Source organism: Lissotriton helveticus, chromosome 3_1, assembly GCF_964261635.1.
Source record: "Lissotriton helveticus chromosome 3_1, aLisHel1.1, whole genome shotgun sequence".
NCBI classification, from domain to species: Eukaryota; Metazoa; Chordata; class Amphibia; order Caudata; family Salamandridae; genus Lissotriton; species Lissotriton helveticus.
This window is the reverse complement of record NC_136061.1, coordinates 1,807,933,501-1,807,948,839: the sequence shown is the minus strand read 5'-3', so window position 1 is coordinate 1,807,948,839 and position 15,339 is coordinate 1,807,933,501. Positions and strand designations below refer to the sequence as shown.

Below are 15,339 nucleotides of genomic sequence, written 5' to 3'. Positions count from 1 at the left end.
CCTCCTTCAGCCTCCGAGAGACAACTGCCAATGAGCCGGCCACCAACCGCAGCTCAGTCCTGGGGGTATGGTGCTGTCTTACCCAATATGTGTAGCAGTGCCGCCTTATCTATCCATCAGAGCCCCAGGGTACAGTATGTCCTTAGTTCAGTATTAAGTAGCCACCGCTCAGAGCTGCCATTTCGCTCCGTGCTGCTGTATCTCCCTCAGGGCACCTATGAGCAAGAGAACTCCGAATCCTGTCGCCTTCAGGAAGCAGGCGGCTGCTCCTTGCCGCCCGGATCGTCAGAGCACCTGTGCCCAGGGTTAACACCACAGCCCCAACTTCTTAATTGCCTGGGCCGGTTGCCGTTCCAGCTTTTATGAGGAGCACAGACCAGGCATTAACAGGCATTGCCTAACAGTTACGAATGCGCCGAATGCACCTGCACTTACCGGCTACTGAGTCAGGGCCGGCTCACCTCTACTGCCATTTTGATGTCCAAGTTCTGCCTTGGAGGTTCGTGTTCTATATTCCCCCCCCCCTCCCCGCGAGGCTCGCCCAACACAGCTCTTACAATGCGCCCAGGAAACGTAGCGGGCCCCACGGTGCCAACAAGCGTGGTGCGCGTCTTGCCCCTGCGGTCTGCTCAGGCGTCCGCCACTCGCCTCGCCCAGGCTGCACTTGCCTCCGGCAGTCGCTGAGCCACGCCAGTCCCCGGCTGCATGCTGGTTAGAAGGCCGCTATTTATCAGTCGCGCCATCCAGTCCTTACGGAGCTCCTGCCAGGCAGAAAACCGGTGCGCTCGGTGCCCCTCTGAGTCCGCGCACCGTGGATGTCCTTTAGGTTCACTTTTTTCGACGGATTAATGTCGGATTATGGGGGGATCCTACTTCACTCCCCGGAGCTCCCCTAAAGTGCGGCCATCTTGATCAGCTGCTGGCCACGCCCCCTCTGGCAAATTTTTGCTTACAGCAGGAAAGGGGTTTTATGATTAGGCTTGCACGATTATTTATACAAACTTAGGATGGAATTGGCTCCGGGCAAACCATAGTGGATATGGCTTTAGAAAATATGTTTTTACATTTGAAGGTTAAAGGCATCTCTCACTGAACATGTTTGTTAGAGGTCTTTGCATTCTTTCAGTTACCCTGACGAAGGGCTGTATAGCCCGAAATGCATTGGGTTAAATAATACGATGCTACTCTACACAAATTGCCATTCCACACGTGTCGCTGAAAAGGCCCCGCTAGGCATACAGACGGCATTTGAAAAAATTTGGATTACACGGTCTTCGAAGTAAATGGAAACTAATAGATGAAATTTGAAAAATACGAACAAAGAATTTGGATCAAAGATTGGATTTAAACATGAAATATATGACTAAGTCATGGAGGAATGATTCTTGCAGGAGGCTGTCCGACCGATTGACACATAGGGTCATTTGCACTACACAGGGATGTGTGCCATGTTGACTTAACTTTTCCCTGCACCAAAACACGTAGCTTTCAATGGCAGTGTGTGGGGGTTAAGGTACAGGGCCTCTAAGGATGGCACAATAGGTGCTGCAGCCCTTAGGGTCCTTCCCTGGTCACATTGCCCTTGGTGCCTTTTACAAGAGACTTACCTATGGCTAGAGATGTGCCAATTGGGGGTATAAGGGTACAGATTTGGAAAAGAACACAGGCCATGGAATATTGATTGGCAGGGACCCAGGGCACATCAAGTCAGATCGCATTAGATGTCAGGCAAAATGTGTGTGTGGGGGAGGGGGGAGGAGGACTGAGAAAAAGGGGCACTTTCCTACACTGCTGCTAGGCACTTCACTCAGTTAACATTAGAGGTGCCAAAATCTGGCTGAATGGGAGCACCTTGAATTGGTAGTATTGCCCTACGACTGAGAACTGGAGATATCTGCTGCGCTTCCGGCCGATAGGGTGTGGCAATTCTCATCTTGAAGGTCTATTGAGGTTAAATACATCGGGGGACTCCTTGGAGCTTAACCACCCAAAGACTGCCTTTTCAAGAACTTTTCAAGTTCTTGGAGGAGGACCAGAATTGGTCTCCTTGGGATTTTTTCTGTACCAAAAATGTAAACAAAATCACTGGTTTCTCTGGGATCTGCGTACCATCTCTATAGCGTCCAATTGGAGAATCTTCTGTTGTAGGTCCCACAAGTGAAGATAGAGGTCAATTTTAGGTGGGCAAACAGGTGGACTTTGCATGAATTCCAATGTGTCAAATCTACCTCACACATTGGTCTAGTTTTAAAGTTTCCAGAGTGTGCATGTGCACGTGTGTGTGTGTGTGTGTGTAGTAGGGGAGAGCATTAGCAGCCTTAATGGAGGTCACCGATATCAAACTAATTCCATAGCCCAATTATCCATTTATCTGCAGTCTCTTTCCAGAGGCACTGAGGGAGGCATGATTGGGTTTTTTAGTCGGCGCTGGGCAATTGAAGTTATGGCTATGGTTTCAGACGTCTACTAAGGCAGTCGGGGGCCAATCCCTTTTCCCCAGTCGTGGCATCACTGCTGGAACCATAGCTGGCATTTACCAATTTTATATACCTTCTGACAAGATGAAGCCCAGTATTGTTATACATGAGATGGTCTTGCACGTTTGCTCTTTAAAGTTATAAAGGAAACACTGCTGCTCCACCTAATCTAATGGTAAATTGAACTTCTTGTGGCCATCTCCATTAAAGTATTGAACTGGGGTATGTGATCCAGGGGCTAATCTGTTTATGTGAGTAAGTTATCGCCATCCTCGAGTACGATATGCTTCTCACATTCCTCAAAGCATTCATTCATTCATTCCTCAATGCTTTTGCCATCTCCCTGTGAAAGTTAATCCTCCTATTCCTACAAAGCTGAATACACCGACTCAGATGAGTCCACCTTCTCCATGTTTTTGTGTGTTGGCGCAACAAGTAGCTGATTGACAACTCTGGGTAGGGCATCTTTTGGGTGTATCTTTTTGTGACGGGGAAGGCAGAGGTGAAAGTCGGAAGCGTAGGTACAGCAAGCATAGCAGGTGCTGGGGGCAGTGCAGTAGCAGGTTGTCCCCAGGGTATTGAAAAAATAATTCTTGGAAGGCGTTCATCATCTGCTGCAAAGCTGGTAAAAATTCAAAGTCAGGTATGTGTTCTACATCCAGTTAGTTGGGTTTGACTGCAGGCAGTCTCCAAAGCATCTTGATTGTTAAAATCGGCCTCCAATTCTGAATCCAGAAGGTGGGTCAGCAAACAAGCAGCAAATTTGGTGGGTATAAAAGCTGGTATAGGAAAGGCAATCAATGGTGGTAGAGGGAGAAAGGACATCTTTGATGAGGTCAATGGTACCTTAGTCGTCTCCTCAAGGTCTGATGCACTTTTCACTGAATAGCCCCAGAGAATAGGTATTTTACTGTACACAGGTAGAATATGGATGGAACAGATTTCTTCAATCCGTCCGTCTTGATGACAGTTGGTGACAGAGAAAAGGTCTCCCTGTCCCGGGGAGAGGACTCATCCTAAAAACAACTTACACTTCTCTGAAAGCTCATGGTAGGGCTGGTCCAGTCCCAGAGTAGACTAGAACAAGTAACAAGATAAGATGACTTACCGGTTAGAACAGAGCTTTCCTTGGGGATTTCCTCACGCACAAAGTATGGTAGGAATCAGAGCTATGGTGATTTCTAGGGGGAGCAGGAGAGCTAGCAGTTCAACCTGATTGGTTGAAATTCTGATGGTTTCAAATTAGGTGGAAGTACTACTAACCAAAACACTGCTGTTGAAGTCCATGACCACTTTAACCAGGATTATTGCTAGATTGTCTGGAATTCCCAGCATGACAACAGAGTGTGATTCAATCATGTGAATATATGAAAGTTTGAATGCTGGAGAACCTTTTCAAAGCTGTGCTCTCTCATCGACTTAAAATTAATATATAGGTGTGGAAAAAGTAGATTCTTTAACAGACTAGATCTGCTGAACTCTTACCACCTAACTGAAGCAATTAAGGTGTCAACCAACATCAATCTGGTTGACTGTGTTTGGATTTGACCAAGTGTTGTGAAAGCTGTGTTTGTACTGTACGACATACTGTTAACATTTTTATTCTCTTCATATGGAGCGCATTAAATACTGCTGAAATTGAATTTTGTACAGCCAAAACTATAACATTTCCATGTCAAATTTAAAAACAAGTTATTAAAGGAATTTCTGACTTCAAGTCATTGAACTGTCCTGTGCTCCAGACTTGTATCATATGTTATATTTGGCCTTGCCTATGGCAATGTTCATGATAGCACTTCCTTGTTGCAGTAGTGTTGTCTGTTGTAGCACGCAAGCAGTCCGCTTACGGGCTATAATCTGCAAGGGGTTTCAGTGCTGGTTCTTCTATTGCACTGCTGCTATTTGGAAATCGGTATTCTTTATCCTTCACGAATAAATTGAAAAAACAATGGACAATAATTAGGACAATTGATTTGTGCGATTCTTTGACTGCAAAGTTGACCACATAATTATGGATTTATCTTATTTGGCAGAAAATCGAGATCATTTACAGCTTTTTCAAAGAATGTTTGTAGCTAAACTAGGAAAAAATAATACCACAGAATGTTTTGAATAATTTTCTTTTTTGATTCATAATTTAGATAGCATAATTTGGCCCTCCATTCTGCTTAATCCTAGTAGCCGCACAATGGTGAAGCTCTGAAGAGTGGTCTGGGTGTCAGTTTTAACAAAATCCATATTTCATAGGTAAGCATGTGTATTTTTCCATACTTCACAGTTTCCTGAGAAATATGGGGTTCTATGCGACTGCATTTTGTGCAACAAAAGCACTGAAGCATTAAGAATTGGGTATGCAAAAAACAGCATCTGGAAAGACACTGCATACCAGAAGAAAAAAAAAAAGTTTTGGGAGGAGCAAATCCAACAGTATTAAAATTACCTATTTATTACAAACATTGATAGACAATCTGACAACAGCCTCAACTCATCACCAGCATAGTCGTCATCTTACAAACTGTCCTAAAGTTCCTTTATTCCTTTGCTACCACTTCTATTACATTTAAACTATGCTGTACTTGTTGATCATCAAAGAATCTTTACTGTGTCAAGAGTGTAATAATTCAACAAATTTAAATGGAAAAAGAAAAAAAAACATGGAGTTTACTTGAAAAGAATAATTAAATAAGTTGAAAGCTGTCCATTGATTACCATCTGTGGCAAGCAGCCAAGCAAAACAAATAATATATATATATATAAAAAACAAAGACAGACCCCAAGGATATGGCGGCAAAAATTAGGAAATTTTGCATTATAGTTGTTGCACTGCATTCTTTTTCCTCATGATTTAAGTTTAAACCATGAACCATTTTGATAGCTGAAGTATGAATAATCTTTAATCTACAAAGTGGTCAGATGTCATGTGAGACACCGGTTGTCAGACAACCTACGGTGAAGTTTAGCCACATTCATTGTTCATGCTGAAATTCTGAGCCTTTATTTTCATTTTCAAGTACAAATCGCAGAAGGCATTCTGTGGTTGATTAAAAATCCACACTGGCCAAGGGTGACATAAAATGAGCCTACTCTGCCCCTATGGGTTTCCCTTTATATGTATGGGGGTGTGCGGGCCACACTGGAAACAATGTCATAAAATAATTAAGATGAGACTGCCCTGTGTAAATTAGGAGCAAAAGCCATCAAACACCCAATTGTAGACAGGTGGCCAGTGAGAAGACCACATTTCTCAGAGTACCTGGCACAGCCCCCTCTTGAGGTTTCAGAGGCCGTGTGAGGGATTTGCGCTGGGAGGTTCTAAGTGAGGGAATCGTGCCCAACCGATTATCTCTCCTCGACAAACTATGCCTGCATTGGATCTAAATATATGAAGAATTCCCCTCCCAGCTTTCACAGAGATGGTAAGCATGGTGGTGCGATCACTGAGCTAACGTGTGCCAAACAGAAGCATTTTTTAGTTAAAGAGGCTGCAGCAGTGCACTCCAGCACCCGGGGGAATTCCTCAGCACCAAACCACTTGCCAATGAAGAGAGATGGTGTGTGGTGGCTTAGAAGAAGTAAACAGCCATTGGCATAGACTTACGCTTCTCCGGTCTGACATGCTCCGAGCCAGAAGCAACGAGTCTCCTTGTAGACTTGCCTCGACAGTGATCTGTCCCTAGACTTCTTCGGATGCAGTGTATATTTTTCTGACATCGACCGTGAGCTGAAGGGGAACAGTCAGGTATCTGCTTCCTTTTTGATGTTGGAGAAGAAGAAAGACCCTGTTTCTTCTCTCATCTGTGTGTTTTTACATGAGAAGGGCTCGTTAAAATCATGGCTGCTCCCAAGCCCATTTTTCGCTCTTTTTCCTCTCTCCAACAAGGCATGAAGCTTCATCTTTTCTCTGTCTCGAAGTGTTTTCTTAGAAAATTGCTGGCAATAACAACACTTCTCTGGATTGTGCAAGGATGGTAAACACACAATACAGACAGAATGTGGGTCAGACTTTGCCATCTTCTTCCAACAGGAGGGACATTTATTGAACAATGCTGGCATTTCTAACAGAAAAAGTTCTCAAAATTGTCAAAAAACTACTAATAAAGTTACCAGCAGTCAAAAAACATCAAATTGAGATAGAAAAAAATAAATAAATCAAGAAACCAATTTCTGAGTAGAACAATCAGAAATTGACAAGCTCATTGCTCTAGGATCCTCACAGAAGGAGCCGGAAAAAAGAACTGACTTGTCGCCTGTGGTGCATGATGGGAGCAGGGAGGTCTTAAAGGCACTGAGCCAGTTTATTAATGTGTTATTATCTATGCAGCCTATGGGCCAATTGCCTGCTATTACTTGCCTTTTTCTTTGAAAATAAAAGGCTATGTTAGTACACTAGAGGAGTGCATGTTCTTTTTTACAGAAATAATAGATAAACTTACTTTTATTTTAAATGAAAAATACTATGGAATTTTGGCATCTTAGCCTATTGAATGGGTTTAGGCTGCTTGTTTAGGACTGTCCTGGAACCAAAAGCAGTGCATGAAGAAGTCAAGAGAAAGATTATTACATTTATTGTTGGCTGCCAAACTTAGCAGCTACCTTTTGAAGAAGGCTCATGGTCCTAGTGCTCTGTAAGACTAAGGGAAGTTCTAGCAGTGGATATAAAATCATGCCTGTTGAATAGCAGATGTATCCAGCTGCCCAACTGTCAGACAGAAGTATAGCTTCTGAAGTTCTAGTTGAATCCTCACTTAGGCAGGGCTTCAAAAACCAGCATAATTTCATTTGGAGATAATTCTACCAAGGAGAAAGCTTACATTTCATGCAGCATATCCTACTTGGATCTTTACCAATTATCAGCACTTCAAGATCGCAATAAGAGTGTGCCAAACAGGATTTATTGTTGTTATTGTTAGGAGTACTTGTAAAGCGCAACATTCATCCTACTAGGATATCACGGCGCTGCAAAATGAGCAGTAAAACCTGGGCAATTACCTGGGACTTATTGATTATTCTGGTGTAGGGAATAAAGCAGTTTTTAGTTTTTTCTTAAAGGTGGGGTAGGAATCCGTGAGTCGGAGGTTGATGGGCAGATCATTCCAACAATTAGCAGCAATGTGTGAAAAAAGGGAAGAGGTTCAGTTTGCTTTTCATACACAAACACAAGACTCATATGCTTGAGACAATGTACATGCTTTAAGAGGCATCTGATTTTAATGCATGTAATAGTACTCTCCCCCACCTGGGATCCTAATATGTTATTGGCATTAAAAAGCCAACTCACAAATCTGAAAAGGCTCCAAATGCTACAGTCATTAATCTTTTGAACCAAGTAGTTCATGTGGGAATAATATACACATCCTTGGAATCAAGAAAATAATTGACATGTCTGGGATGCCCAGGAGGTCATTTGAATATCCCCATTTACTAACATGGTGATGACTGGCTACTAATGATAAAGCATGCCACAGGACTGCGGGTAAGGTTTCCAGTTTTCTAAACAACTTTTTTGGCACTCAGGAAATTGGGACTAGGTTATAGATCTATGTACTTACTATATCCCCTTTGCGATTCAGGATACAAACAGGATGGCCAGTAGAGTTGAGAGGAACCGCTCTATAACGTCCCCCTTCCCCCAGTGGTTGATTTACACGTTTTGCCTACAAATATTCTTGTGTTTACGAGACTGGCTAACTAGCTAGCCACTTTCTCATTGCATAAATCTAAAAGGTATTTTGGAAGCAAATCAACACTATTTTCAGTGTGGGCAAAATGGAGACCGGTTGCTGAATTTAATAAGGAAATGTACGCCACAATCTATTTTAGTAGCAAATCATCAAAATGTACATTAAAGAAGACTAAAGCTAAGAAATAAGCCTGCCGGAACCCAAAATAGACCTAACATACCAAAGATTTCTCCTTTTGTACGAACAGTATCAGTCCAAAGTTTTTCAAGTTTTTCAATAAGGATGCCAACATGAAGGGACAGTCTAAAGGCAACTCTAAAGTCATAGAAGAGACCATCTTTTTTTAATTGAAGATTTTTTCCTATGCACTGAAGACCATTATGCTAAGAAACTTACTTTGATCTTGGATTCATCTGGTCCCTTAGTGGAGTCTTGAACTTTGTTTCCTTGCTTCTCTCGCTGCCTGTAGGTTTTCATAACTCCACATAAAAATGCACTTTTATTCTGCAAAATTAATAAAATTAGTCTGCAACCATACAAACACAAAAATGAGTTCAGACCAAATACTTTTCGGTGCACCAACTATCTTACACTGGACTTTGTGCAGACTGATGCATGCACAAGGAAAGGAAAATAAAAACAAGCAATGAGCACAAGTAATTGTCAATCAAATCAGTAGATTTGTAGAGCACTTCTGGTCACCCATGACCACATACAGGCACTGGATGACAAATCCAAAAATAAACTTTCAAAACTGTCGCTGTTTTGTTAGTTTTAAGTGTTTTTACATTGAACTACAGAGACCAATTGTGGAGAAAAATAAGGAACACATTAATTCATGCTCTCGGTTTGAGCAACTCGATGTTGATTATAATAAAGATTGTTATGTAGGAAAAAAGTTGTCAACAAACCAAGAACACCGGTTATAAAATCTTGATTTCTGAATTCATACCTGAACATGCGATAAGTCGCTTTCTTGAAATTGCTGCAGCACAGCCAAAGCCCCGTCTTCGTTAAACTCCCTAAGAGCATCTATAGCTCGTTCATCAAGGTCTTCAAAGGTCACCAAATCTATAATAACAAAAAGAGCGCTCCTATTTTACAATATTACCATGGGGGGGGGGGGGGGAACACACATATACATATATATATTTACATACACACATACACACACACACACACACACACACACACACACATATATACACATATATACACACATATATCGCAGCTGCAATCAATGATACACACAACAACATGCATCCTGGAAACAGCCAAACAGGACAAAAACTTAACAAATGCAGAGTTTAGTTTAGTATTCTAAATACACAAGTGCTGCAATGTTTGGAACATCCAGTTTTAAACCTTCATGAACTACAAGGTTTTGATTCTCAATTGAAAGCATACATAAACATTTACTTAAAACAGGATGATTTGTATGAAAAAGTGTCCCAGATTTCCAGTGACTTGAAATGTGATTTTACAGATGTTTTATTGTGAACAAACACGCCCAGTTGCAAAATATAGGATTTATAGTAATGAACAAGACGAGATGGAGCGAGGACAGGTGAGAAACAACGGACTCCTTGATTGTGGACCTCCCTACTTATTATGGATGTAAAGTCACTATTCTATCAAGGAAATGGTGGTGAGAATTAACCTTTTCACATTTAATTTACTACAGACAGCAGCTTTTAACAAAATGGAATTTGCCAGAACCAAAGGGGAAGAAAGGCAGTCAAAGCAACAAACACATGACCCGTTACATCCAATTGCCTTTGGCCTACAATTATAAAAAGCCTATCCTCCCCTTCAACAAGGGTTTCCTTTATGGGTGGTCTTTATCAGTAATCCTCTGCATCAACTGTGAACAATCCAAATTAACTTTGAACGTGAAGATTTCCAGCTCCACCACTATGACACTTCTTAAATCAAGTTGCTACATCTTTGAACCAGAGAGGTTAACGCAATACATTTAATTTTTGGAGTTGGCCTTCAAAGTGAAAATCAAAGCATTACTGCTAGTTCTAAAATATTTACTAGGTGGGATAATCCGTGCCACAAATACCATTAACAAAACAATCGTTTTCCAAATTAACTATGAAAGAAAAAAAAAACTCATGTCAGAACCAAAGGTCAGCATTATGCTCTTTCAAAGTGTACTGATAACTATCAGTAACTTCGCATAATATGGACTTGAAGTAATATTTTCCAATGTAGAGTGAATCTGCTGGAATGATATAAAATGGTAAATGAGCTCAGTTTAATGAATGGTCTCCAAATTGATATGTACCACTCACTGGGTTTATCCACTGTCCGGGGGGGTGTGTGTGTGTGTGTGTGTGGGGGGGGGGGGGGGGGGTGGAGGGGGTAGGTTCCCAGAGGAATAAATCACTTCAAATTTAATAGAAATCTTTAGTCTCTCGTGGTAAAAAAACAAAAAAAAACTACGCAATGTTAAGGCTCATCAGTACCATACCAAGAATGCCTCTTACACTTTATTATAAACTTTCAGTCCAATGCCCAAACATCAAAAACTCTTCTGCAAGCTATGAAACACAGTTTAAATGGCATCTACAGAATCATTTTCCTCCTTACATTTATCACCTACCCTGGCCAAAAATGTTAATACAGGCACTATATCTTCCAAAACAGGATCCAACCACTTTCTAAAACACGGCAATCCCATCTAGACAAAGCAAACATTTAGCTAATAAATAAATAGAACTGGTATAAAACTCATTGATATTTAATTAAGCTCGCTCTTGAAGTCTCAGTGAGGGTACATTTTCCCCAGAATCCTCCATGGAAAGAAATGCAGATCCTTCATTACCAAAGAACGTGGATAGCCTAACCGATAAATCAGTATTAACGTATACTAGAGACAATTCAAGAAAAGCTCAACAACCAAAAACACACTTAAAGTCCACCAAAGGATACCTATTGTTTTACCATATGCTTATCAACTGGAATAGTGGTAATACATGAATGATACTTAAAATCCTGCATGAAACCATCCATTTCACAGGTCTCTGGGTTTGGCCTTTAGCTGAAGAAAACCAGAACTTAAATGTGGAGGTGTGACTTACAGATCCCACGGAAAAGTCCTTTACTTGCTTTATAGAACCCTAGCCAGCTCATGATCCAACCTCCATTCGCTGTAATCAATGAAGGGTCATTACATTTGCTTCACTTGGGAGATAATCTACCTTGAATTAGACCTATCTTTCAGAGAGAAAAAATCCCAGAAATCTTTGATCAGCTCTACTGATGTGTTTGTTCTTGGTGATTTTTGTAGGAAAGTGTTGCCAAGTAGGATGCAGCAGTGAATTTGACCGGGAGCCACATACTTATTACAAAACAGTACTCCAGCAAGTCCAGACAATTAGTATTTCATTGAAATAAGAAACTCTTCAAAAGATCATAGATTTCAGTCTCTAAGGCTGAGGAACATGGACTGGATGAAATGTTGAAAAGCCCAATAACGTGCTGGATCCTCACGGAGAATCTGTCCATATTAGTCTGACCTCTACCTTATTTCCCCCAGCTTCTACATAGGAAGGCACAATCTTTGTTTTATAAAAACTAAAACCCAAAAAACTGCACTTCTCAATTGGAAATCAGATTGTACATGCTGAAAGATAGGGTTTTGGTGATATAATGTCCAAAAAGAGTCTCTCTTCTGTTTTTCCTCTGGTTGCAACATGCATACCAGATGATCCCTGTAGCAAATATTGCTTAAACCTGCAGTTCAGAGGACTTCTATTACTGACCGCAACAATGTTGTGAAGGTCTAAGGAGTGGACGAAAATTCAAAATGGGAGGCACAAGAAATCGTATGCCTGCCCAGACATGAACTCCGAGATGAAATAGTGGTCTTAAGTTCTCTTGTGCTAAGAAAAGGTTGCTTAGGGTTCTTTGCATGTAAAGGATGGTTTTTATATATTTATGTATTTCCAGCTCACCCAATTTGTCTCCTTTAAATATGCACACTGTTTCATAACACAGATGATTGGAGTGCTGATTTTGTAACTGTTTGTAATTAAACTATGCTGTATGGATCTGGTATTTTATGCCTCATGCTAAAGAACCTGTGAAGTCTATGAGGTGGAATCCTAGAGCGCAACGTGTTCACATTCAGTCTGCACTTTTGGAAGCCATTCACCTTACAAGTACCGACACCAGTTTCAAGACTGCAGTGCATGTTCGGTTTAACTACACATCTGTCATGTTCCAGTTTCAACAGGGTGAACAAATAACTGCTTACTCAAAAGCACGGTCATGTTTGTTTTTATGTTTCAACATGCGCAGTCGCTGGATCTGGAACACCAACTTAAAACTTCAATGGCTTGCTTAAACTGAAGATCACCATGGTTATCATTTGGTTTCTCAATAATAAATCTAAAATCTGTTAAAAAATGTGAACTCTTTCGCTCGGCACAGCTATGTGCTCCAAGTATGTATTTGTGTGAATACATTTGGGAATTAAAACACATGTACAGGTTTTAATTTAAAATAAGAGATTACAACAGTGATGGTAACTAATAAAAGGAGAACTAAAATGTCAATTTTTACTGCTAAGCACGAGTACCTACTCGACTGGGAGTCAGAGGACATGTGAATGTTCTTATTAAGCATATATGAAAATGGATGAGCTTAATAGGAAAAGAAAGTGCTCTGATATTCACCACATCGTGGTGAAGAGCGCGTGATCAGTAGGCAAGGGAAGAAAATTAAAACAATACACTATTTTGCAATCCACTAAAGTGGGATGTTTTTAAAGAAAATGAAGAAAGGATAAACCGTTTCGGTATTGGTATCAAGTCTAATACATAAATGGCTTTAAACTGATAAACTGCTCTTATTGCTAATTTCTGTGCACCCCTCCTCCTCGCCCTTTAAGACCGTGAGAATGAGGCACACCGATTTGTGGCTGTCTGCACTGGCTAAAGGAAACTGCAAGCGAAAATACTTCAGAACGTTCTAGAAACTCACTATTTCCCAAATCATTTTTAGGAAGCATTCTCTCCTTGTCTGGGGACGAATGTGGAGCAGAAATGCAAAGCTTCTTAAAGAGCAATACCACAAAATGTGGTGTAATCTACTTTTTAAACCGTAACCTTGACTTAAGGCTTTAACCATATACCAACTCATGCTAACAGTGGTGGTACAGGCCTACTGGGACAAGCACTGGAATGAGTGTGTTGTCATGCGATCCAAATTAACTTTCTAATTGCTTAGTTACATTTGAACTAATAAAATAAACCGAGTTGTGGGGTCTTGCAATGTTGCACAGCTAGGTGTCTAAGAAATAAAGTTAAGGTAGACAATCAGGTAGGGCTCTGTGCAGATTTGGCATTTAATATTTGTGGTGTTATGACAATGGGGGGCATGATGGTGCATCAGAAAGAAAAGAGGCAGTGACAGCACGTGACTGGTGATGATGGTGGTGATCCTAAGTTTGTCAATACAAGAAAAGAAAAACAAGGAGTGTCTACATTACTCAGAGAGGTAAAGTCTGAGGATACGCAGGTGGCAGACCGATGAATCACCCCTGGGATAAGAATCATGGTGAAAACCAATGGGTCTCGCCTTTGACACTTATAGGCTTGGTCAATGTTTTTTTTACATGTTAACAAAGGGAGAGTAAGGGTATACTCATTCACTCTCGTACCCCTAGTCAGTTATTATTAAACAACAAAAGAGTGAAGGACCAGCAAAAAAAAAAAACAAATATGAGGTTTAAAGTGAAAGGGAGGGAAAAGACGAAAAACCCGCACACACAAACAATGAATTTAATAAGAACCCTCACTCACCAGCCTAGTGGTGACATGCTTCATCACTGGGTTCCCACTGGAAAGACCTAGCGTCTTTCCAGTGTGCTACAACGCCTGTTTACAGCGGAGCTGGTTCTTGTGTGTGTTGAGGGTGTGAAAAAGGAAGCCAAATTATGCTAAGAGAGTGCAAAAAAATTCTGTGGTAAATTTAAAAAGTGCGTAGTTGGGACTGTCAACCACTTTATTAATAGTCCAACCAGCACTGGTTAAAAACAATTATATGTGGAGACATAGGATCGATCTCATCTATCAGAGATACCTAGTCCACAGTGAAAAATAAATTAGGTCGACATGTTTCTGCTTTTAGGAGCCAGAGTCGCTCAGCTTTCTTCAGGACCAAGTAGTGTGATCCTCCGGTGGTGTACACGCACTAAGGTGCACCCTGCCGTGAGGATTTTAGTGTAAAAAATATAAAATGGAGGAATTTCCGTAATACTCACGGCTAGAAGCCGTTTGGACCCAGACAGCAATTAGCTGGGGTCAGGTACAAAAGGAGGACGATTCTCACTCCACATGGGCAGACGCGATGGAGGGTTCTCTTCACGTCGCATATATTAGTGCGGACGACTCCCCACAGACTACCTAGTCTGTCAGCATCGCAGCCCGGAAGTTTTTTTTTGCCATATTGTACAGCATCCTCAATGCTGTGCAGTATGGCTAAACAAAACAACAAAAAAGTCCATCACCTGGCAGCCTCACCCAATTGTGTAAGACTGCACTCCACACATGTACACACCGCCAAATATTTGCGGCTGCATTTTTTTTTTATTTGCTGATCGGAGTTGAATTTTTAAAAAAAAGGGAAGGACGAGTGTATGGGAGCAACTGAGCAGGGGTGGGGATTAGAAGCAATAGACGAGAGCAAAATGTGGTGCAGGCGGAGAAGCACACCGACAAGAAAGCAATGAACAACGGCATGGCAGAAAGCACAGTCAGGAGGGGGTGGAGAGAAGCATGGAGGTGACTGACAAACACCGACATGAGGGGGAAAAAAGTACACCCTCCCTTTCTCACCTTCCCTGTCCCCTCCGCTCCATTTATTTTGCCCTCCATGTTCTTTAAATGTTTCCCATTGAGACCTAGCTAATTGGCCAAACCCGATGGAGCTTCCAGATAGCTATAGAGGAGATGGGTTTTGTGACTTCCCCCTCGACCGTTACCTACCCAGCCGGACTTTGGGCTGACTTTCTCTAGTCTTTCTGCCGTATCTCCCTCCCATCAGTTTACCCTTACCCTCTACACTTCACTTATCTCGTTTTCTATGCTCTTGTAATTGTTTGTCTAGCACCTGATGTAAATTGGAACTGGTGTAATCTTGTAATTTTGTGGTACCTCATATAAAGC

The 15,339-nt window shown here is 41.4% G+C and overlaps 1 protein-coding gene across 5 annotated transcripts in view; it reads right to left on the bottom strand.

Moving 5' to 3' along the window:
• LOC144823835 (heterogeneous nuclear ribonucleoprotein R) overlaps positions 1-15,339 on the bottom strand; it is a 413,049-nt gene that overhangs the window by 271,953 nt on the left and 125,757 nt on the right. For all 5 annotated transcript variants that reach the window (XM_078682698.1, XM_078682699.1, XM_078682697.1 and 2 more), the window contains 2 exons: positions 9,111-9,229; positions 8,555-8,662 (listed from right to left, as the gene is read on the bottom strand). In XM_078682698.1, the coding sequence (XP_078538824.1) occupies positions 8,555-8,662; positions 9,111-9,229 (227 nt within the window). The remainder of the gene's footprint in view (positions 1-8,554; positions 8,663-9,110; positions 9,230-15,339) is intronic.